Source organism: Tursiops truncatus, chromosome 1 (assembly GCF_011762595.2).
Source record: "Tursiops truncatus isolate mTurTru1 chromosome 1, mTurTru1.mat.Y, whole genome shotgun sequence".
Lineage (NCBI taxonomy): Eukaryota > Metazoa > Chordata > Mammalia > Artiodactyla > Delphinidae > Tursiops > Tursiops truncatus.
In genome coordinates this window covers 54,276,707-54,300,840 of record NC_047034.1, presented here as the reverse complement: position 1 = coordinate 54,300,840, position 24,134 = coordinate 54,276,707, and the positions used below count along the sequence as shown (strand labels likewise).

General features: G+C 46.1%; 1 protein-coding gene and 1 long non-coding RNA gene across 3 annotated transcripts in view; one reads left to right on the top strand and one right to left on the bottom strand.

The window, feature by feature from the left end:
* Positions 1–3,564, bottom strand: part of TNR (tenascin R) — an 83,062-nt gene extending 79,498 nt beyond the window's left edge. The window contains exons 1-2 of the mRNA XM_019952114.3: positions 3,066–3,564; positions 699–1,175 (exon numbers count right to left, since the gene is read on the bottom strand). Coding sequence (XP_019807673.2) covers positions 699–1,175; positions 3,066–3,564 — 976 coding nt within the window. The remainder of the gene's footprint in view (positions 1–698; positions 1,176–3,065) is intronic.
* LOC109552916 (uncharacterized) overlaps positions 1–24,134 on the top strand; it is a 371,016-nt gene that overhangs the window by 212,635 nt on the left and 134,247 nt on the right. The gene's annotated exons all lie outside the window — the stretch shown is intronic.

Sequence of the window (24,134 nt, the reverse complement as noted above, 5' to 3'; positions counted from 1 at the left end):
TCCAATTTGCTATGTCATCTGGAACAAAGCGACTCGTGACCTTTTAATATGCTGTACTAATAGTTAGAACGTGCGTTGTTGCTCGATGCCTTTAGTAGTTTATTCCTAGTGACAAGTAATTCCTTGCCTAGGAATACTTTTATCCATGTGGACACTAGATGATTTCAAAAATTAATAGCACTTTGCAACATGCAAGCTCTAAAATAGCCAGAGTGCCCTGCTAGTCTGACTATCACAGACTAACCGCCATCGCATGCCCTAGCACTGTGAAAGGACGTGTCCCCAGACTATGGCAACAGGCAAGGGGCATATTCTGGAGTAGGTGGAGCTCTGGGAAGGGCTGAGTTAGGGTGGTCCCTTGCCTAAGGTGTTGCCATGGTCTGAGTCTCCGCTTTCTTCCATCTCAAGGACAGTGAAATGCTGTCAGCATCATTACCATTGACTTTGTTCCGGTCTTGGGGTAAGATTCAGCTTTCAGCCTGAACTTGACCTTTTCTGGTTTCCACCCTTCCCCCCCTTAAATCTGCCTCGTCAATTGTGATTGACTCAAGAAATCAGCTGTCTTGGAAAGCAAGTGTACATGACCCAGTTGGGAATTCTTCGGCCTAAAATTCACCTTCCCTCCCATCTCTCTTCCCACCTCCAGCCAGTTTGCTGGACCACCCTTGACAAAGGCCCCGCCGAGCTCCCCTCCCTACCTGCCGAGCAGTCAGGGCCCTGGTAGCCCTCTTCACAGAAGCAGATCCCCTCCTGGCAGTGTCCTCGCCCACTGCAGGCGTTCAGACACCACTGCTGGCCGCAGTCCTCACCAGCGTAGCCCTCCTGGCACAGGCAGGTACCGTTGGTACATCTCCCCTTCCCTGAACAGTCCCCAGGGCACCTCAGCTCGCTGCAGCCCTCGCCAGTGTAGGCCTCTTCACAGACACACTCCCCGTCCACGCACAGCCCCCGGGAGCTGCAGTCTGTCGGGCACCGGAGCTCTGAGCAGTCGTCGCCGCTGTACTCGCTGTCACAGATGCACTGGCCATCCACACACACGCCCCGACTGGAGCAGCCTAGGGGGCAGTAGGGCTCCGAGCAGTTCTTGCCAAACCAGCCTTGATCGCAGATGCAGCCGCAGGACTCGAGGCTAAAGTTGCCGTGGCCACTGCAGTGAGGGATATAATCCAGTTGTCCTGGAAGGGCCAAGGAGAAAGTCAAAGGGCAGCCGTGGAACCTCCTGTAAATGGGGTATGGGCGGGGTGGGCAGAGACCTCTCCTCACTCTCTGATCAGGTTTGTGTTGCTGAGAATTAAGCTCAAGCTAGTTTGGTACATCATCGACTTCATGAATGTTTTCATCTGATAGGGGTTGTGTCTGGCACAGCCCTGGGGGCGACGATGAGTGAGATCAGGTCCCTCGTCCTTCAGGGGCTCACCTTCAGTGTGTCTTGGCTCGGGTTCCCTAGAATCAGACTTTAGGTGAGAATTCAGATGAGAGTGACTTACTGGGAAGTGCTCCCAGGAAAAACCTGTCAGGGAGAAGGGGAGACTCAGGAGGTTGGAGCCCAAGCCAGACACATTATCAGGCAAGGTCCTGGGGGTGTCACATGGGTTCAGTCCTGCAGGGTCTTCTGGACACAGTGTAAGCCACACCTCAACTGGGACGAAAGGCTGCCCTTGGAGGGTATAAATGTCCATTGTCTCCCTGGGCCAGGCCAAAGAGGTTCTTACAGCCCAAGGACAGCCCCTGACCAAGACGCCCAGGTGCTGGCTCTGGGGACGGAAGGGGATCTGAGGGCTTGTATGCTGAGTACCAGGCCCGTGATGCAGGACAAGGTCACATGCGCTGCAGCCACACCCCACTGCCTCTCCTTCCTGCCATCTAACTAACTCTGCTCATTCATCACAACTTAGCACTAGGGTCACTTCAAAGGCTTCCCAGAACTTGTCTCATTTGGTGACTGTTTGCTGTGATCTTTTTAGGATTCTGTGCATATCTCCTGCCCCTAGCCCTTACCATGCTATAACTATAGTGGTTAATTTAAACCACTATAAAAGGTAAAAGCTTGAACCCGAGATAGTAAGGAAGACACAGTCCTCTTGTTAAAGAATAAATTTCATGGGTTGAAGGTACCTTTTGGGTGAGAGGAGCTGGGCACAAAAAGGGACACACTTTCTGCTCATTGGGGGTCAGCTGATAACAGCTATTGCATGTGAGGTCCCTACTAGAAGCCAGGCTTTCATCTGAATGGAGGCTTTTATATGTAATAACTCCTGATGTTCTAGTCTGTCACCATTTGTCAATGGAGAAAGGAAGTCATGGGTTATGCAACTTGCTTAAGTCACAAGCTAGTAAGTAGCAGAGCTAGGATTTGAAGTCAGGAAGTCTGGCTCTGACTTCTCCCAGAGAGGTCAAGATAGTCATTGGTAAGTGTTACTAGTCAGGGGGTGGGTGAGACTAGAGGTATAAGTCCTGGATACTCAGCCTTTGGAGGGGAGGGGGTTGTAATAAGCTCTGTGAGTGGGTGTGTGCATGCACGTGCGTGTACATCCACATGCGTCCGTGGAGGGGGCAGGGGCTGAAACTTCCATCTTGCTGGAGAAGATGGGGCCAGGTCCTCTGAGACTATAATGACTATCATTTACTCAGATGGGAGAAAGACTGAGATGGAGTGAACAGAGCGCCTGAATTCTCTAGTCCCTCAGGTTAACATGGATAGATATCAATTCAACAGCCTGTGAAAACCAAAGATGAATGAAGACAGACGTCAAATTCCCTGCTCACCACAGAAGTTGCTGTGCTGAACCGATGTATCGTTACCTGACTCATCCCCCCAAAATCAGGTTAATGTATTTCAAACTGACTATGCGCTGTAGAGAATCCCTACGCCAAATCCCCCGGGAAGGACCACATTTAGATCTTAGAGACGTCTGAACAGAGAGCTACAGACTAGGGCACTTCTCTCCCTCTGTGTGAAGAGGAGCCAGGTTTGAGGGGAGCGGTGGCTCACGCTCATTCACTCTCCCTCTCTGCTCAGCGCCCTCCCTCCCTCCTGAGACCGGCTGCAAACTCCCAGACTCTACCTGTGGCCGCACTTTCCTGGCAGCAGCTGCTGGTGCACTGGTCTCGAAGCACTGACACCTCCCTCTCCAGCATCTCGATGCGGCTCAGCAGCTCCTGCAGCACCTGGGCAGAGCTGGCGCATGGGCAGGCCTTTTTGGGGAGGTTGATCCTGTGGGTGAAGGTGACCTGGCTCGCGTGGTCCGAGGTCTGGCCCGTGTACTCTGTCAGCACCTCGTCTTCGGCACTCACCTCCTGCTCGGCCGAGGCCTCCAGCCCCGAGGAGCAGAGGCTGTCCAGGGGCACGTTAATGTTGTACACGTGGTTGAAGACCACCGGCTGCTCTTTGCCGGATGTATTGTAGCCGTCAGCGCCTCCTTCCTCCTCCACCGCCTGTCTCTGGACCCTTTCCGTGGTGACCTCCAGCTGACACTCCGAGGGCTTGAGCATGGAGCCCAGAAGGATCAGGTTGACGCCAATGAGCATGTTCTTCAAGACCACTGTTTCCCCGTCTGCCCCCATCCTCTCAGCAGAGCGCTGGGTTCAAGACCGGCCTGCAGCAGAAAGCATGGTGTTGTGGAAATTTGCAAGAGAAACCAAGGAACGAACGAGATGGCCTCTGAGACCTGCGCTTGGGCACCACGCTATGCACAGTCCTACAAAGCTAAAGGATAGCAGTGAGGATTTCAAGGGGAAGGTTGGGAAGTGACTACCAGGGTCATGAAAGCCCAGAGCTTTTTGTTCCCTAGAGGAATGAACCCCTGAAAATGGACTCTGCTTCTGCAGAAGGGCATTTTGATTTCCCAAAAGGCTTATCTAGAACACATGAGTCTGGCCTCCACAGTGGGCAAGTGGTTCCAACAAAGAGGACATGTGAGGACTCGGGGCAGGGGCACTGTGGCTAGCCTCGTCCTCCAAGGAGAACTCAGAGCATCCTTTCACTTCTGAGTGAGAATTAAGATGAAGGGTACCATGGAGCCTTAGGCATACCCTCTTATTTCGCCAGATATTTATAATGAAGGGGTCCCGCCAGCCACTTCAAAATAACCTATTAACTCCTCTAAGCTCATCTGTTCAAATACAAGTTGACTTTAGAATAACCAACCAGGCAGATAATATAGTTCCAGGTAACTGTGGTTGTTAATAATCCTTAGGTACATTTGTGATTATCTGGGACTGTGTGAGCCGAACTTTCTTTTAATGTTCTCATTAGTATAGTCCCAGTGCTTTGTGATCACAGGGTGCCTTTCTTCCGAGGTCCTGTTTAAATTGCTAAAATAATGTATTAGCTCCTCTACTGGTTACCTAGTCACCAAGACCCATGGAGAACGATAAATTTCCTGTAATGCAAATCAGTTTTACAGAAATTATATTTCTTCTGTATTCCCTGTGTAAAAGAGAAAAGAGGCTTACAAATTTTTGGTTCTAAAGGTAATGTTAGAGCTCAGAAGATTAAGGACAAAGGAACAGAGTGAGAGTAAATGTGAATTTGGGAAGAAGGCGATAAGCAACAGCTAACATCAACTGAATGTGTCCTGTGTACAGACTGTGCCGTGCACCTCACGGGGGATCTTACTTGACCCTTAGAACAAACCTATGATGGGATGTTATGATTATCCCCATCCTGTAATGGAGTGAATTCTGCCTAGAAAGCTTAAAATTTGAATGCAGGTCTGACTCCAAAACCTGTGTTCTTAACTGCTATGCTCCAGTGCTTGTCTTGATAAGCACGTTCAATGTTCTGTTGTCTCTGATGGAAATTGTGTTAGTTATAGGATCTTCCCAAGAATATTGAGATTAGAAAATTTTGCTAGGGCCGGATCCAATGTTCCTTCCTCCACGAAGCATTCTCCTCTCATCTTTTTCTTCCTGTTCCCTCAGGAGGCAAAGGAGCATCCCCAGCACAGGTTAAATTTATCTCTCACTCCTTATAAAGCCCCTCTGACAGCATTTGCCACACTAGACTGTGGGTTTCCTTTGTCTGCTCCTGCCCCCCCACCAGCTTCGTCCCCTGCCTCCCCCCACTGGCCTCGAACTGCTAAGTCAATTTAGGTCAGACCACATCTTATTCACAGTATTTGATGTGTGTCTAGGACAGCAAAAGTGTTCTGTACTATGGCTGTTGAATGAATAAGTGAGTAGATACATGGAAGATGGTTAAGCAGATGAATTAATGAGTAAATGCCCTGTGAGCACAAGGTTCAATCATTCTCCAACTCATTTAATCTCTTTCCATTATCCTCACGTTATTCACTATTTTCTTCAATTTCAATTCAATTGGACAATTTCTGAGGGATGATTTTATTAGGAGTCATCTGTATTAGTGACTATTTTGGAAACCATGTCTTATGACTCAGTCTTTATATTATATATTGGACTAAAATCTTTGTTTCCAATATGAAGAAGAAGCAGAACAGAATAGAGCTATTAAGATTCTGGACTCTGGAGCCAGACTGCCTGGTTCTTCCCCTATCCCAGGACTACCCTGAAATCACTGGCACATGTGAGAAATCTCTTCCATCATTTGACAGCCAGAAAGCCCAACCTTAGCATACCCTTGTTCAAAGAAGGGTGAGGTTGTTGGAGTGATGGGAGAGGTGGTGATCCACTGGTTACGTCAGATGAGGTAAATCAACCTTGGGGACACATGGAGTGACATGTCTGAACCAAATTTCTCTCATGACTGTAAGCTCTTTTCAAGCCCCTCTATCTGAGATATTACCTGCCTTCCCATTTTCAGCTGCTCTAGGCGTTTCATCCTTGGAGTGGCACTCTGCCCTTATGTCATTGAAAGTTTCCCAGGAATGGCTCTGATATAAATCATTTACGCTTACATTTACATTGAAGGCTAGGGAGCCTTAGCCATCTCACTTGCTAAACTAAAGTTGGTTTGTCTGATCCATGTTGATATTGCTGAATAGTTGGTTGTTTTTGGGGAATCATAAAATTATCATGTAGCACCCATAGCACTTAACAGAACTTTCTGCACAGAACAGACACTCAATAAATAAGTGAAAGAATAAATGACATTATAAGTGAAAAGGAAGACAAGTGACAGGAAAATTAAAAGGGAAAAGTGTTAGTTGCACACCAGTCCAAAGCAACAACTATAAAATTATATGTGGAGAGAAAAGTATAGTTTTATGTGTGAAAAACACAAGATTTTAGTCAGTAACCAAACTGACTATGAATTAGTCAACAGTGTGATTTTTGTAACCTCCAAAACCTTTTTTAGACTCAGGATTTATTGACTGATTGATTGATTGATTGAAGTATAGTTGATTTACAGACTCAGGCTTTATTAATTGCAATTATAGACTAGGATGTGCAGGGGACTGTTTTGCTCTGTACTGCACTTGTCATTGATTACTTCTGGGTGGAGAGGATGCTGAAGGTTCTCAAAATCTTGTTGTAGGAGAGGGAGGAACTTAGCATTTTTGTCCAGAGAAGTGACAACCCCAGAGCTATCGTTCCTTTATCATTCATTCCTTTGACAGATATTTATTGAGTACCTACTATATGCTGGTTCCTTTATTCACAGAAGTTATATTTAAGTGTGTGTGTGGGGGGGAGAGGGTGGGAGGGGGAGGACATACAATACATAAATACCCACAATAATTCTGTATGTCATATATAATGTATGATATAATGCATATTATATGGTATTTAATATATGATGATGTAACATTCACTTGTGTGTGTTGTGTCAGCAAGTGGTAACTGCTGTGGAGGAAAAGAAAAGAAGAGAGCAGAGGAGGTACCAGGACAGGGAAGTCACATGGATATTTTGTAGAGCCCAGCCAGGGAAAGCTTGTCTAATGAGGTGACCACTGAGCAGAGACCTGAAGGAAGTGAGGGGTGGGCTTAGCAGACGGCTGAGGAAGTGCATTCCAGGCACAGGGAACGGCAAGGGTGAGGGCTCTGAGGCAGGAGCTGGCCTGGTGAGTTTGAGTGACAGTGAGACTGGAGGCGAGTGAATGAGGGAGCAGATGTGGGGAGATGAGATCAGAGAAGGAGTGGGGGCCGGGTCAGAGAAGGCCTGTGAACCACTGTAAGGACTTGGGCTCTTATTGTGGCTATACAGTCATTGCCCTCAAATGCATCCACATATTAAATGTTTATGATGATCTAGTTCTTGTCATTGAGAAACTCTCAGCCTCATGAGAGAGATGGAAACACAAGTAAATATAATTACAATGCAGTGTGATCATTATCATGACCAAAAAACACACAAAATGTCCCTAGAGGGCTGGAGGTGACACAGCAACTTTGTCTGGGGCAGCAGGGGAAGCTACGCAGAGGGTGTGGGGTAATCGTCAGTCCTGTTTGCCAAGTATTTCTGGCCTGGCTTTCCAGACATGTGGTAGGACTACATTCTCCAGAGCTGTGTTTTCCGGCCCCCTGTTGGTTAGGTGAGGCCATGTCACTAGTACTGGCCGATGGTTGTGAGAGGAAGTGATGTGGGTCACTTCTGGGAGGGGGCATTCATTGCTGACAGGAGACCCCCCAGAGCTTTCTTTTTCCCATCCATGGTGACTGGCAATGTTCAGGATGGTGGCTGCTTTCTCAGTCTGGGTCCCTGAGTGACCATGATAAAGGGTGCCCTGGCCGCGTACAGTAGGTGTGTAGTGCATGAGAGAGAAATAAACTTTTGGTTTTGAAGCACAGATTTTTCCTACAGCATAACCTAGTGTATCAGAAGATAATACTGAACTGGGTTTTAATAGATGACTCTTTAAGTAGAGAAGACAGAAGTTCATTATAGACAAAAGGAATTGCATTTGCTAAAACTCTGACATGTGCACGAATATGGCTTATTCAAGGAATTCAAGTATTGAAGGGCTGTTAAATGCTATGGGTTTGGACTTTTATACAGCAAAAGGTCCAAGGGAGGGAATTTCCCCCAAATGGGGGAATCTACAGATTTTGGCTCCATGTAAAGAATAGCTTTTATAATAGTCAGAGCTATTGGGTTGTCATGGTAGGTAGTGAGTTCCTGGTCACTGGAGGTGTTCAAGCACAAGCCACAAGACTACTTAGTGAGAATGTTGAAGATGGGCTTTCAAGCATCACATCAGAGAGTGGACTAAAATGAACATTAAGGTTTTCTCTTTCCTGTTACTTTATGAATTCAGGGTCTTACGTGTCCTTTGAGGAGTCTACCCACTATAATATTGTATTAGTTTCCTAGGGCTGCCATAACAAGTTACCACAAACTGGGTAGCTTAAAACTATAGAACTCTATTCTCTCACAGTTCTGGAGACTGGAATAGAAGGCCAAAACCAATATGTCAGCAGGGTTAATCCCTTCTGAGGCTCTGAAGGAAAATCTGTTTCATGCCTCTCTCCTAGTTTCTGGTGATGGTGGGCAATGCTTGGCATTCCTTGGCTAGTAGATGCCTCACTCCAGTCTCTGCCTCCATCCTCATATTGCGCTCTGCCTGTGTCTCTGTGTCTTCACGGGGCCATCTTCCTTCAAGGACATCAGTCATCTTGGATTAGGGGCCCATCATGCCAATATGACCTCGTCTTAACTAATTACATCTACGATGACCCGATTTCCAAATAAGGTCACATTCTGAGGTACTGGGGGTTAGAACTTCAACATTATCTTCTTTGTGGGACACAATTCAATCCACAATACATAACAATAGCAAACTGAGTATTGACCAGGTACCAAGCTAAGCATTTTCCTTATAGTACTTCATTCATTCCTGACAACAACCCTATAAGCTAGGAGGGGTGCTATTTAGGAGCCAAGATATTTAGCAACTGGTATGGCTCAGGCAACAACCAATCAGAAGGGGGCATCCATCAATCAGACCTGCTGTAAACAACCAGCAGGGCTCTGTGGTGATTTCACCATGATGGTAGGTCCTCTTTCAAGTTCCATTATTGGGGACAAGGAAAATGAGCTTCAGGAAAGGCCAAGGAATGTGACCAAGACTGCACAGCTAATGAGCGCAGGAGCCAGGACTGAACCCAGATCTTGCTGACCATAGTCTGTCCTCTTAACTGCTGTTTTCAGCCAGCTTTAATTAGCAGCCACATAGCACTCTCAAGAAAAGACTTAGAGCTCTTACAAATCAACACCCTCCTCCCCCTGGATCAGATTTAGGACCTCCTGACAGCGATGACTTTTCGCTTAATGTTTTCTCCACCAATCCCGGCTACTACCCCAGATATTGCTTTAGTCTCTTACCCTGGAGGGAAGGCTCGTCTGCTGGCTTTTTATTTAAAAGTGCCCAGCCTCCACTGTGTCCCAGAGAATCAAGAACAACGCTAAGCAAGTAAACCTTGATCCTAGAGGGATCAGGAGACATTTTTTATGCTTGTCCTTTCCTAGGACGGCTCCCCTCCAGCCAGCAGCTACAGAAAACCAGGGCTTGCCCTGGCCCCTGCCGGCTTCATTCACTTCTCTGAGCTCCCTTTGGCCTGTCCCCAGCAGGCTCAGTCACAAGCCGTTGTTAACCACACCGCTGACCTCTCTGCTTCTCCCCGTTTGCATATGGCTGAGGATGCGTTCTGAAGGCAGGCAGTGAGAGGGGGTGGGGTGAATGGCATGGAGGCTTCATTTTTCTCATTTCATCTGAAGCCTGCTGGAGGGGGAAGGGGAATGAAACTCATGGTTATTTCATGCCTACTTAATAAATGTGCTCTTAGTTTTGCTAAGCTCACGTCACTTAATAATTATTTCAAAGTGGCTTTTCTTTCTTGTATCCCTGAAAGCTTCCCTTTCAGGCTTCATTCTCTACTTCCACCACCTGTTCCTCTGGATCACAAGGAATACCGACTGTTCTGCAGGCGGGCCCCTTTCCGTGGCACTCTTCAGCGATGCTGCTGGGCAGGTTTTTGCAGCTTCCTATGAGGAAGGCCTGTTCTAATCCCGTGGCATATCCAAGAACGCGACGTGGATGTGTTTGTCGCCTTTAGAGGGGTCCTGCTTGCTCTGGCTTTGGTGTGAAATGGTGGCTGCACCTCTAAGCTAGATGCAAGATCTCTGTCACTGAAAGCAACGTTGGAGGCTGGAGGGGACCAGCAGAGCCCCTCTCCTCCCTCACTCTCTTCCTGTTTCTCAGATGAGTCATCCGACTAGAGCTGTAAGACTCCAGGATAGAAGCCAAACAGGCCAGTCAGAGGATGAAGTGGTGGTGAGAGAGGGGAAGAGGAGGAGAAACCTGAGAAGATGGAGAAGAAAAATATGGCAGAGCGCCAGGCTGGTGAGAGCAACAGACAGAGTTCTACAGGTAGAGGGAGAAAACATAAACCTGAGGGACAGATAATACATTCAGGGTTCAATGGTACACTGACAGTTGTAAGCACGACAGGTAGCTAATGACCCTCCAAATGAAAGTGCAAGCAAGTTGCAGCAATTCGATAGATCGATACTCAGGAAATCCGTGCAGTGCCATTGATTCATTTCCTCCACTCCAGCCTCCTTATCAATATAATTATCATGGCGGGCACCACAGGGGTCTCCGGGTCATGTGTAAGAGGCGAGTGGACAGCTGGACGGGCCTCCAGGCCCAGGTGGTACCGTGCTGCTGGGGTCTGCGCTCGTCCCCCCGGGTGGCCTGCGGGGAGAGTGCGGGTCACCCGGGCCCGGCCAAGTCTTGCCCCAGCTAAAGTTGTCCTTCAGTGGCTTTTCTTTCCCTTGCCCCCCTCCGCATGCCTTCTCCTGGCTTCGTTTCTTCACGTTGAAGGGCTTTGCTACTGTTACAGAAAAATGTTCTGGGAGCCATCACCTTTAGGCAGGCTGGGAGGAGGGGAGAAGTGGTCTCAGGAGGGTGGGATGTGGGGCGGGAGGGAGGAGGGGGAGGGGACGACGAGGGACAGAAAGAGCCACATCACGTTGAAGCTCTGCCTTTGTGTTTTCTCCTTTTTATTTTCTCTTAGAGCCAGAGAGGGCGTGAAAGAGACAAACACAGGTAGAGGAGCTTCAGAAAAAAAAAGAAAAAGAAAGAAAAGAAATGAGTGTCTAGGTTGTCGGGGGGCGGGGGGCGGGCAAGGAGAGGTGAGCAGCCAGTGCTTTGTTTAGATTTTCTAGCTTCTGCCAACCTTACACCCCACGCTGTCCCTGGGGGTGATTTTATAAACCAGAACCATATCTGTGAAAAAAAATGACACTCTTTTTTTTTTTTTAGTTAGAATTAGTTTAAAAATAGTTCCCCGCCTGCCGTTGGGATGCTCTGTCACTTGGAGAAAGAGGGTAATTATGAAAGACGAGGGTGTAATGTGATTACTGCCGGCCCCATTGTGTCAGCGTCAGGAGGCAGCATCAGGGCTGCTGGGAGGACTCCGGGCCGCTTGTCTCCATCAGCCCCAGGCCTTTATTGGGCATGTCAGGTTTCTGAAAAGAACCCGAGGGCAGAAAACTCCCTGCAGACAGGACTCGGTGGCTGGCCCAGAGCTGTCAAGAAAGACGCGGGAGGAGATGCAAGGCCAGGCTGGGGAGTCGCCTCCCCCCAGGACTGGCCGCCTCACCCCGGCTCCAGGACCACGTCCCTCGACGTGCCTCCAGGTGGGATCTGCCGGAAGGGTCTTTGGTTCAGAATGTGATGGAGCCACACTCATTTTTTGGCACAAGTGGGTCAGCCCAGTATATTTGTGTGTGTGTGTCCCTGCGGGATAGAGAAACCGCATTGGCTGGGTGGAGGAATCTGGCTTCTGGTCTCGTCCTCTGGCTCTGTCTTGTGCTGTCTTTGAGAATTCCAACTGACCTGGCCTTGCAGAGCAGTTCCTTCTTCATCTGAAAAGTGGGGTCCTCAAGGTCCATCAAGGGAATAACACCAAAGGAGTAATAAAGTCTTCCGATGGGAAGTGAGGGGGAGGCCGTCCAGGTTTGCATTCCTGCTTTACAGTCTAAGGGGAGAGGCTGGGCAAGTGTTCCTGCTGGGAGCCTCTGCTTCCTTTTGCGGCAGCTAAGGTTGACAGTCTACCTGGTTTCCCCATGATTTTTGGTAAATAGAGATCCCATTTAGGTGAGAATTTATCCAACGTCTATAGATCCCAGAGAATTCTTAACATCTGTAGAGCATTTGACTATATACATACGTATATATGTACAAATATATATATAACCACATATATATATAGTTATATATCTATGTGTGTGTGTGTGTGTGTGTGTATATATATATATAGAGAGAGAGAGAGAGAGAGAGAGAGAGAGGGAGTCATATATACAGAGCCCTATTTAATCCTCATAATGGGCAATGGGATTATTCCAGTTTTATAGACAAGGCTCAAAGTATGGGAGTGATTTGCCCAGTTACACACAGTGAGTTAGAGCCAAACTAAATCCTGAGTCATATTTCCAGACTCTCAGTTCATTCGTAGATGCCACAACCTCCCTCCGTCAGCCACCTTTGTCCTTTGGAAGTAGGTAGGATATAAAAAATGAATTCCTAATTAATCTCCACCATTTTGGATCAGAAATTCTTCTAAGAGCCTGACCTTTTGCTATCATTAATATCTATTTTTCATCTGTGTTTCTCAAGCTGGGAGAACAGCATGTCACCGTTTGCTGTTCAGTCACTCTTCTTGAACAGTCATCATCCTGCTTTTCATCTTTCTTTTCTTTACATTTAATAAAACTGCAAAGCAAAGTTTCTTCTAAGAAAGATGACCACACAGACTGCAGCCCAAATCGATGCTTTTTTTTTTTTCCTTGCCCAAGATACTCATTAGAACAGCCGGAGAAATTGGTTTAGAATATAAAAAGTGGTCTCTGCCCTCATGGGACTTATAATCTAGCTGAGAAGACTAGACTCATACACGTGAAACTGGACGACAAGGCAAGGCTGTCCTTTTGTATTATTAGTCACTTACTTTAAGTTTAATAGATGCCCCTCACAGTGTGGGACAGGTGACCAGAAGAGGCTTCCTGAAGGCGTGGTGTCCCAGTCCACACGGAGGGGTGGTGTTGGAAAGGTGGATACGAGTTGTGGGGAGTGGGTGAGGAGGGGGGGTGAAGGGCACAGCATAAGCAGAGTTGATTGCAGCATCAAGGCCAAATGCAAGGAAGTTCTGCCTAAAGGGACTACCTTCAGTCTTCACGAAGGTTTAAAATCAATTAAAACTATGTTACGAAAATGTATGAAAATAATCCCTACATGCCCTGTGTGTGCCTGAGGTAAGGGAGCTGGTCATGTCTTAGTAGTGCTTCCAGGGCTTTATGTCCAGGAGGCCAACTCGGGGCCAGGCCGATTTATAAACATGGGCTCAGAACTTCTAATTAATTATAACTATAAATGTAGGAAGTGTTCGCTTGATTACTTGGACATTGAAACCCTTTAGAAACAAACAAATCTTGGGAGTAGTTACCTGTAGAAATTATATTCACCCACATCCAGAAGACCAGATAATTCATCTGCTCTAAAAGTAGCTAATGACAGGTTCAAATATCAGATTCATGCTGTTTCCAATTATATGACATAACTACATTGGATTTGGTCCTTCTATCAGGAACTGAATAATTGCTTTAATATCTGATATCCATTAACTTCTCCAGATAACACGTATGTTGGAGGTGGCAACTTACGAACGTTTAGCTCTAGAGGTCTAGAGGAGTTATTTACTTTATTGTGCAAATTATCAATGTGTTTTCGAGCATGTAAGAGCACCACTCTGACCCAAAGACTACACACAGATGAATTCTATTTTCTAGTGCATGAAATAGCGTTTTGAAATTTGAGGAAGCTCCAACGGTACTGGTATATGGAGCACAGCCTGTTTAATTAAATGCAGATGCACACTGATTGCATGCCAGGAACTGGGCTAGGTTCCATTCGAGATGTCGGGGTGAGCTAGAGAAATCTCAGGTAACTCCCTGTATAACTAGGAGGAAGGTATTTACATAACAAGAATAAATAGCAAACCATGATAAGCAGCATATCCCAGGTATGGAGAAATTCTTCTGGGAGCCCAGCAGAAGGAATCATTTCAACTGTAAGACTCTCTAGAGAAATCTCGATGTTTTCCATCGATGTAGCCTTTGAGCTGGGTCTTGAAGAATTAGAAAGATTTTGAAAGGAGGAGACAGGGGAATGGACAGTAAAGTGAGTGAGGAAGAAGGGCACAGTTCCAGGGGTGTTTGTGTGTGTTCAGGATTGAGGGGACTAAGAAGACGTCAGAGAGCCTTGATTGGCATCTTTAGAAATTTCCTCTGTATTCTGTGGGCTGGTGGAGCCTCAGTGTTTTTTAAGCAGGGCGTGACATGATTAAAGAAATCCTTTAATATCTGCAGTTGCAGTTGGCCCCAGAGATGAATTCTAATCTGAAAAACTCAAAAGATTTTTTTTTTTTGCTTGTCGTTTATCTTATTTTGTAGTTATTCAGTCAGTAAGGCCTGGATTAGCCTTGCTTATTACTTTAGAGAGTGGTTTTTCAGGGTACATAATTTCTTAAATTCCTTTTCTCTCACTCTCTGTCTTGACAAAATGCATTTTGCTCTCCATTAAGTTATACTGCGTCATCTTTGTTCATTGTTGTTAAAAGGGGGCTCCAGCAGAATTCAAATGTTGTTTTATTAACTGCTAAATCCAGGATATGTGTTGTACAATTTGGGGCTTTTTAAATGTTTTCAATCTGAATAAAGATAAGAATTGACCATTTAGCTCCAAGCAGCTGCCTTTCTGACAAATTGAGAACGCAGACAGCACTGAGTTGGCTCTGAACGTAGCCAGGCTTTGGTGAGCAAAGCACGGTTTTGAGGGTTCCCAAGTCCACGTATGATCCACTTAGGGTACAGAACAGCCCAAAAGAGGATGCAGAATGTCCCCGGTGGGCTGGGGTTGATGCCTGAAATAACTTGTGCCTGGCGCCCTCTTCTCTTTGATGGGAGTTCTCCTTCCCCAGAGCAACTCTCCTCCCTCCCCAGCCTCTGTGCGCACTGCCTGGGCCCGCCTTCCTCTCCTGCACACACAGTTGGAGTTCTCCCTTTGCCCCTCCAGACCCTCTCTCCATCCTTTTCTTCTTGGACCTGACCTCTTTTCCTAGAGAGCTTCCCATTCAGCTAAAGGAGATCCCCAGTAGGGGAGCTGCAGCTCCAGCCAGAGGGGAGTGGGGTCCTGACTTCCTTCCTGGAAGGTCACCCGCTGGTTTTGTCCCTCAGCTGAAGGGCGTAGTTTCTCTCAAGGTGACCTTTTCTTAGGACTGACTCTCTTTCCAGGTTCTGGTAACCTCTCTGCCAACTCCCTTCACCTCCTTTGGGGCTTAAGGATGGCAACAGCTCAGCTGCTCCTAACCCCAGATGGTCTGGATGCAGTGTCCTCACTGACTGACCCGTGGCTGTCTAGTGCTCATTCCTGCAGGTCTCCACAGGGGCCTGCCTTCCTGGGAAGGGCTGTTTACCCCAGACATTTCCTCCTGGCCCCAACTCTGCCTAAAACGTACCGGTCCTCTGTGCCTCATTCCCTCGGTAGTCAAATGCCAAAGTAATACAAGATACAGTGTTGGCAATAAATTAACACCTTCTGAAAACCTATTTGGAAAGAGGTAGGCCTTAAACCATAAATAACAGTCACATTTTCATTTTAACAACAGCCTTCAACTAACCTAACAGTGGACATGGTTCAGTGTGGTTTCATGCTGTAGCAGAGAATAAGATTCATTGCCTGTAAAAGGTTTCAACATTTTTTTTCTCACATTGATCTTTCTACCTTTCCCCTGTTGAAAAGCACTAAAATGAGTCAGAGTAACAGAACACCTGGCATCTGCAGAGCTCATTATAGTTTTCAAGACGTTTTCATAAACGTAATCTCGATTGATTGTTCTATGAATTTTGTAAAGTATGCAAGGTGGGTATACTACCCCACATTACAGATGAGTACACTGAGGCTTATTCCTATGAGTAACATGCCATAAAGCTGGTATTAAAGAAATCAGATTTTCTGAGGAAAACTTGAGAAATTTGTCTCTGAGAACTTTACAGTGTTAAAAGGAATTTGACTCACATCTTCTTGAGTTTGTTTTTCTGATGGGGAAACTGGAAAAGTACAGTGACATTAAAAAATCATAATGATAAAGGTACGGGTTTATTTATTCCTCAGCAAGAATGTGTTTCTCTGAGTTAAAAAATAGTTCCAGCCTTATACTTTTTCAACTCTTTGGCCATGTATAGGGGCTTTAACGAGCACTTGGCTGGGGTAGGGGTTTGGGGATGCAGCCATTGACTCTTGGCCGCAGGGCTGGGTGTGGGATGGGGTCTGGCAGCGGAGGGTCAGAGGAGAGAGAGGGAGGAGCCCAAGGTGGTCAGAGCACAGGGAACCTTTCTGTTTCTCTCTGGATTTACTCAACAACTCTCCTTCTTGAGGGTTGGAGGACTATACTCCAAGGGGCTCTCAGATTCCCCAGTAACAACTCAAGAGTGAATCCTTTCTCTGGAGTTCGTAATGGGAAAACCTATCCCTTTGATCCTAGTTTGCATTATCAAACAGGACTCCTGCAGGGAAATCATTATGAAAGAGTTCCCCCTGCTGAGCAAGACACCAGCCTGATTCACTGAATGAGAAGCCCAACACAGGTGACCTGTTTCCCAAGCCAGCTCTGAGAATTTTCCATGCTTTATCCTGTATTTGAAGATAATTTTGAAGTAGGCAGTGACGTGCCTTCCTACTGTTCTGGAATATTATACCTTCATTAGTCTAGAGCCTAATGTCTAGAATGAAACAAACTTTTGATCAACAAGATGAATCCACATTTTTTTTTAACTTTAAAAGTTTCTTTTATTATTTTATTTTTTATACAGCAGGTTCTTATTAGTTATCTATTTTATACATATTAGTGTATATATGTCAATCGCAATCTCCCAATTCATCCCGCCACCACCCCCCGCCCCACTTTCCCCCCTTGGTGTCCATACGGTTGTTCTCTACATCTGTGTCTCTATTTCTGCCTTGCAAACTGGTTCATCTGTACCATTTTTCTAGATTCCACATAGATGCCGTTAATATACGATATTTGTTTTTCTCTTTCTGACTTACTTCACTCTGTATGACAGCCTCTAGGTCCATCCACTTCTCTACAAATGACCCAGTTTCGTTCCTTTTTATGGCTGAGCAATATTCCATTGTATATATGTACTACATCTTCTTTATCCATTCGTCTGTTGATAGGCATTTAGGTTGCTTCCATGTCCTGGCTATTGTAAATAGAGCTGTAATGAACATTGTGTTACATGACTCTTTTTGAATTATGGTTTTCTCAGGGTATATGCCCAGTAGTGGGATTGCTGGATCCTATGGTAATTGTATTTTTAGTTTTTTAGGGAACCTCCATACTGTTCTCCACAGTGGCTGTATCAATTTACATTCCCACCAACAGTGCAAGAGGGTTCCCTTTTCTCCACAGCCTCTCCAGCATTTGTTGCTTGTAGATTTTCTGATGATGCCCATTCTGACTGGTGTGAGGTGGTACCTCATTGGAGTTTTGATTTGCATTTCTCTAATAATTAGTGATGTTGAGCAGCTTTTCATGTGCCTCTTGGCCGTCTGCATGTCTTCTTTGGGGAAATGTCTATTTAGGTCTTCTGCCCATTTTTGATTGGGTTGTTCGTTTTTTTTAATATTCAGCTGTATGATCTGTTTATATATATGGAGATTAATCCTTTGTCCATTGACTCATTTGCAAATATTTTCTCCCATTCTGAGTGTTGTCTTTTTGTAAATCAACAATGAGTATGTATTGCCTTTCTCCAAAATAGCAAGATCGCTGGGCTTTTCTTTGAAGACTGAGCATGTGGGACTGGTGGCTGGGTTTGTCCAAACCGGCTGCTTTTGATTAGGAAGGTAAAATCCCTGCCACCTTCCCCTTCACGCATAACTGCATGACCCAGGATTTGTGCAATTGACCGCATTGCAATGTGTGTGCAGGATTGTTCTGTGAAGGAAAGGAGTGGCTTTTTCTGACTGATACCTGCATATCCCAGGCATACTCCAGGCACTCATCCAAGGGCATTACATATTAACTCAATCCCCACAGCAACCATACTTGTCCCCACTTTACAGATGAGGAAACTGAGTCACAGAGAGTTTAAGTGACTTGCCTAAAATCACAAAGCATTTGAGCAAGGGCACCAAGATTCAATTTTTTTTGTCAAGGGACGCATCCAGTGTGTCTGGAAGCCTCCATATGAGAAGGAATTTGTGACAGTAATCTCCCTCTCTGAGCTCCAACAGAACTTGTTATTACACTTATCACAAGAGTTACCTGCAAATTTGTTCCCCACCCCCCCACCCCCACCAACAGAGAGTCCCTAGAGGGCAAGTGTATAATCTACTTGTCTTTGGTCCCAGCATATAGCACAGATCCTGGAGTCTAGTAGATTCTCTCTCTCTCCAAATACATACATACACAAACCTGTGATATATTTCCAGCCAACCTTACCTACTCAGGTGTCTGCATACCCCCACAACCTGGTTTTTCCTGCTGCCTGAGTTTCTGAAACATTCCTCTCTGCAGTGTTAGCCAGGAGAACTGCTGCTGGGAGTGTGTGAGGTGACCCCAATGGGACCGAGGACACACTGTGCTGCTGGCCATCAGCACGGTTTATTGTTAGGGCGATAAATGTCCTGCCCACCCCCTTCCAGGCTTCCTTGCTGATAGCTTCAGGATTGCAGTCTTCCCCGCACACTTATTTTGATTACTGCTGCCTGTCACGTTGTTTCTTATTATTGACCTTGGTACCTGTCAGACCGTTCACACCCCCTAATTGTCTTTACCTGCTACCCGTCCATCTTTACTGAAAGGCTGGTTTCTCTGATTACTCAGTCCCTGTCAGTTTCTCATGGATTTACTTGATTCTTCTCAGAAGTGAAGGAGTGCTTTGTGGCCTCCTTTGCCCTCGGATTGATGAAGGTTTTGGGCTGTGAGCCAGGTCACAGACGGTCCTCTCCAGAGGGCCACCTCAGGGAGGTTTTAGAGAGGGGTCATTGCCTAGGGGGCAGGGCCCTGCCTTGAAGACAGCATCTCTCTGGGTCTCCTGCCATTTTCATTTATTTCATGTATTCAATTTTATTTATTCAAGCTTTCTGAGCTTGAGCAAGTCAGGAGACTGCTCTGACTACCTGCGAAGTGGGAATTATTTATAGTGAGAATCAAGTCTATGTGAAAATACTGCTCTCTCCAAATGAATCTTCTCCTAGGTACTGCTCTCAACCTTTTAGACCCTCATTGTCAGGAGGAGGTTTAAGAATTGTGTCCTGCATAGAGAACAGACTTGTGGTTGCCAAGGGGGAGGAAGGGTGGGGGAGGGATGGATTGGGAGTTTGGGGTTAGCAGATGCAAACTATTATATATAGGATGGATAAACAACGAGATCCTACTGTATAGCACAGGGAACTATATTCAATATCCTGTGGTAAACCATCATGGAAAAGAATATGAAAAATAATGTATATATATGTACTTTGCTGCACAGCAGAAATTAACACAACACTGTAAGTCAACTATACTTCAATTAAAAAAGAAAAAGAATTATGTCCAGGGGGGCGGAATATTGTATCATCTATGAAGTGGCACATCAGTGGGAAGGTCTCAGCATCGCTAATGTATGACAAATAAAGAAGCACATGGTCTCCATTTCTGCATGGATCAGAGTTCCATTATTTGACATCCAGCCATGGAATTGTATTTCCTTCTCAGTCTTCCCTCAGCCCCAGCATTTAGAGGGGGCACGAGCAGGATGAGGAGTCCTCACTTGTTGCTAAGTTGGTAATTGTTGGATTGAGTGGAACTGAGGATGCTCAGGTGGTGAAGAGTGACAAATCCCATGGTAGCATTTGTGGTGTGTCTTCTTGACCCACAAGTATAGAGAAGGACCGTCACTTCATGTAGATGATCAACAACTCCCAGGGAATTGTCTGCTTTCCAGAGTTGGGTTGATTCGAATGTAAGAAGAGAACTCAATCCCCTAAGAATCACAAGGATTTCTGAATTATTCTATGGCTGTTCCTAGGCTGAGTTTGCACCCTGAAACTGGACTCTAAGAAACCAGGGATCAAAAGCTATACACCTGATTACAGCAACCAGACATGGGGCCTGGGAGGCCAACTTTGGGGTCTGAGGCCAAGGTGGGGCTGTACTGAGCTGGACAAGACACTAGGGTGGACAATGTGGGGTATCCAGGGCATAGCCAGGGTCAACTGAAAGTCACAGAGCTGGACCAAAGCCACCAGAGTCAGAAACTAAAGAAGAGGAGACACATCAACAGAACCAGGATGCAAATCCCACGTGTCACAGGGTGTAAAGCTGGGTGTGTGCCGGCCAATGCCATAAGCCTTGGGAGTTACAATACCCACACCAATGGCCTAAAGCAAACGAACAATTCTCTATTAAAAAAAATTAATTTCCTGGTGGCACAGTGGTTAAGAATCTGCCTGCAAATGCAGGGGACACGGGTTCGAGCCCTGGGTCCTGGAGGATCCCACATGCTGCGGAGCAGCTAAGCCCGTGCACCACAACTACTGAGCCTGTGCCCTAGAGCCCGCAAGCCACAACTACTGAGGCCACATGCCACAACTACTGAAGCCCGTGGCGCCTAGAGCCCGTGCTTCACAACAAGAGAAGCCACTGCAGTGAGAAGCCTGTGCACCACAGCGAAGAGCAGCCCCCGCTCGCCGCAACTAGAGAAAGCCCGCGCGCAGCAACGAAGACCCAATGCAGCCAAAAAATAAATAAATAAATAAAGTGTTTCTCTAAAGAAAAAAAGAGAGAGAGAGAAAAGAAAGTGATCGGCAGTCCTGGGTTCTCCAACTAGCAGCGAGACCTGTGCCAAACCTCCTTAAAAAAAAAAAAAATTTTTTTTTTTTCTGATTCGAAGTAAAACACATATTCATTATAAACTAATCAGAACATACAGGTTGAATTTTTAATAACTTGACCCAGTGAAAGCCACTAGTGTTTTGGTATATTTTTCCCCAATGTTTTTTTCTGTGTTTATTCACATAATTGGGATGGAATACTATTGGAATTGACACTTTAAACAAATAAATTGCTTGGGTAAGCACCACCCAGTGACAGTTCAGGCAGACTCAGAAGGTAGGTCTCAGGCCAACTCGGGTCTGTATCAGCTGCCAGGCTGCAGGGTTGCACAGGTAAGGCAGGGGCCAGGCCTGGCCAGGGAGTAGGGGGGGCGGCTAGGCGGATCTCACTCAGGGAGCAGCTTTTGTATTTTTCCCTCCTCCCCTGGCAACAAGCACATTTCTCTGTTCGTTGGGAGCCTGGGCAAGTGTTGACAGTGTGACTAGTTTCCTCTGCACAGTCCTCCCCATTAAGACGCGTGCAGAATCGTGTCTGAATGCACGGCTCTTGTGGGGGACATTCCGTTTCAGTCCAGATCGGAATAAAGAACGAGGTCTATTAGGGAGTCCTGAGGGAGAGCAGGGGGACTCCCGACTCTGTGGTTTCTGACCGATCTGAACAGCAGGGCCCTCAGGCAGGTGGACCTGAAGCTCTGGAGGAGAGAAGTTTCAGCAGGGTGGGCGTGCCCGGAGCACAGAGCAGACACGATGGGTGTGGGTGAAGTCCCTCAGTTCCCGCGCACCACCCTGCACCGCTAGGTTCCATCAGAGCGAGTTAGGAAGGGCCAGCTGCCAAGTTTGTGTGCAAGACAGAAGCTGCTGGCCAAGATGGAATTGTGCTCAGAAAGAGCTTCAGGAACTTTTTGAAAACTGTGATGTCAGTTCTTGAAGTAGTGTCCTCATTAGCTATGAAAATGGCCTTTGGTGACAACCACTGGGCAGGATAGAGGGCAGCCGGCAGCAATGGGATGTGTCTGCATCCTTTCTCCTTACATATTGCCTACGGCCACTGAATTTGCAAAGACAAGCCTTTTGTCAGCACCCCCATGGACTGGGGCCTGGAAACATAGGAGGCCTCTGACCCTTCTTCCCAGGGCTGAGACTTCCCAGGGCTGAGGCAGAGTTGGGCTTGAGCAGCTGTTAAAATGCAGGGAGCTGCAGCTTATGAACTTGCATCACTGGGGTGAGGTCAGGACCAGCCCCGGGGTGGACCTCAACCTCTGCCACCAGTGAGGTTGTTCAAAGCACAGCTCATCACCTTGCTGCTGTGGGGTCTTAAATCAACCTGGAGCTGGCCTTTGACTTCCAGGGAGTGCTGCCTTGGGAGCCTGCTGAGATCACTGAGGCTCAGTCTCTGGGAAGTGCAGGGTGGGTTGCATTTTTCTGATTTAACTCCCTGGAGGGAAGAGGTCTTTGAGTTTTGGATTCCCTGACTATTCTGGAGAGGAACCTTCTCAGGTCATGCTGGGATAGGCTGAAGGAAAGAGCAGACCTCGATGGATAAACTAGTAACACAAGGTCTAATTTGCCTTCGAGTGGGCATTACTTCCTGCTCCTCGGGGTACTTGGATGCTGTTTGCCCCCTGCCTTGATGTGCCAGGGCCCCAGGAGCCCTCAGGGAGTCTCAGGGCAGTGCTTAGCTGCTTTCTCCTCAGGCCTCTGTACTTATATGACTCACAGAGGTGGATTAATGGGCAGTGCAGGTGCCCTTCTTTCCCGCTTTACTGCATCAGGAGAGGCTGCGAGGTTTCCATAAGCAGAACTTAAAAATTGCAGCATCGACCCGACTCATTGCTCAATCTCCCTAGTCAGATACCAGTCGTATAGCCTTTGTTTTTATGCCAGAACATTCTGATCTAAGGAAGTACTGTCTCATCCTATATAACTTACAAAAGGGGTGTTGAAACACTTTTTTTACTCCATTGGCAGTGAAAAATATTTCTTACCTTGTAACTCAATACATCATGCATAAATTCTATATACATATAAAATTGAAACCAAATTTCACAAAACAATACTTACTATTTTGACTGTTTCAGTCCTATCTATTACAGAATATATATTCTATTCTCCTTCATTAAGGAAGAATGGGTTGTAACCCACTAAACTGGTTTCCTGCTCCACTAATACACAACCCACAATTTAGAAATCATTGCTTTAGAGCAGTACTGTCCAATAAAAGTATAAGGCAAGTCACTAATGCGAGTCACGTATGTAATTTAAAAGTTTCTAGTTAGCCACACTAAAAAGGCAAAGATAAGCAGGTGAAATTAATTTTAGTAATATGTTTTCCATAGCTAAAAGATTACGATTTCAACATGTAATCAGTATTAAACGTTGTTAACAAGCTATTTTCCTTTTTTTAATACTGTTTCTGAAATCCAGTATGTACTTGATGCTCATAGCACATCTCAATTTGGACTAGCCACATTTCAGCAAGTGCTCTATAGTCACATGGGGCTGCTCCCCTTCTGGCCAAGGTTAGAGGATACTTCAGGAAGAAGAATCAAGTGTTTATCCTGGTGTTTACAGGTGTATGAGGTCCTGGCAACATATATATATATATATATATATATATATATATATATATATATATATATATATATATATATATAGTTTGGAAGCTGCATTTTCCAGGCACCTCTGCTCCAGCACCAAGAAATACATTGCAACGGAATGGATTTGGGCTTGGTATCTGGATTTATTATTAGAAATCCTATCTTTTGTGTAGTTTGGGGAGACATTCAAGGAGGATGTTCAGGGGGACAACATTCTATCTCCTAAGTAAACCTTAAGGTGTAAAGTTAGCTGAATTCAACAAACCATTATTGAACAGTTACTGTGTATCAAGTATAAACCAATGTCTCAACATCTAAGTGTTTTTCGGAGGGCTCTTTTACTCAGAGCCAGAAGGTGATTTGCATAGGGATTGTCCCTGCTTTGTCCCTAGTGGCCTTTCTTTTAACTCTTTCTGTACCAGGGGCTTTCTTCTCCCTGCAAGCCTGCCACTACCCAGCGTCCCCTACTCAGGGTGTGACTCAGGTGGAGACCTGGCTGAGAGAGCTGATGTAAACTGGGACGGCTGTGCTTCGGATCCAACTAAGTTTATTATTGTTGATGATGACAGCGCTTGCAGCTGACATTTACATCAGCCTTTAAAATTAACACTCACAAATACATCATCTGATTGAATTTTCACAGCAACCCTGGAAGTTGAAATCCCTATTATCTTCTCCATTTTATACATGAGCAAACAAAGGCTCAGGAAGGTTAAGAAAATTGTTCAATATC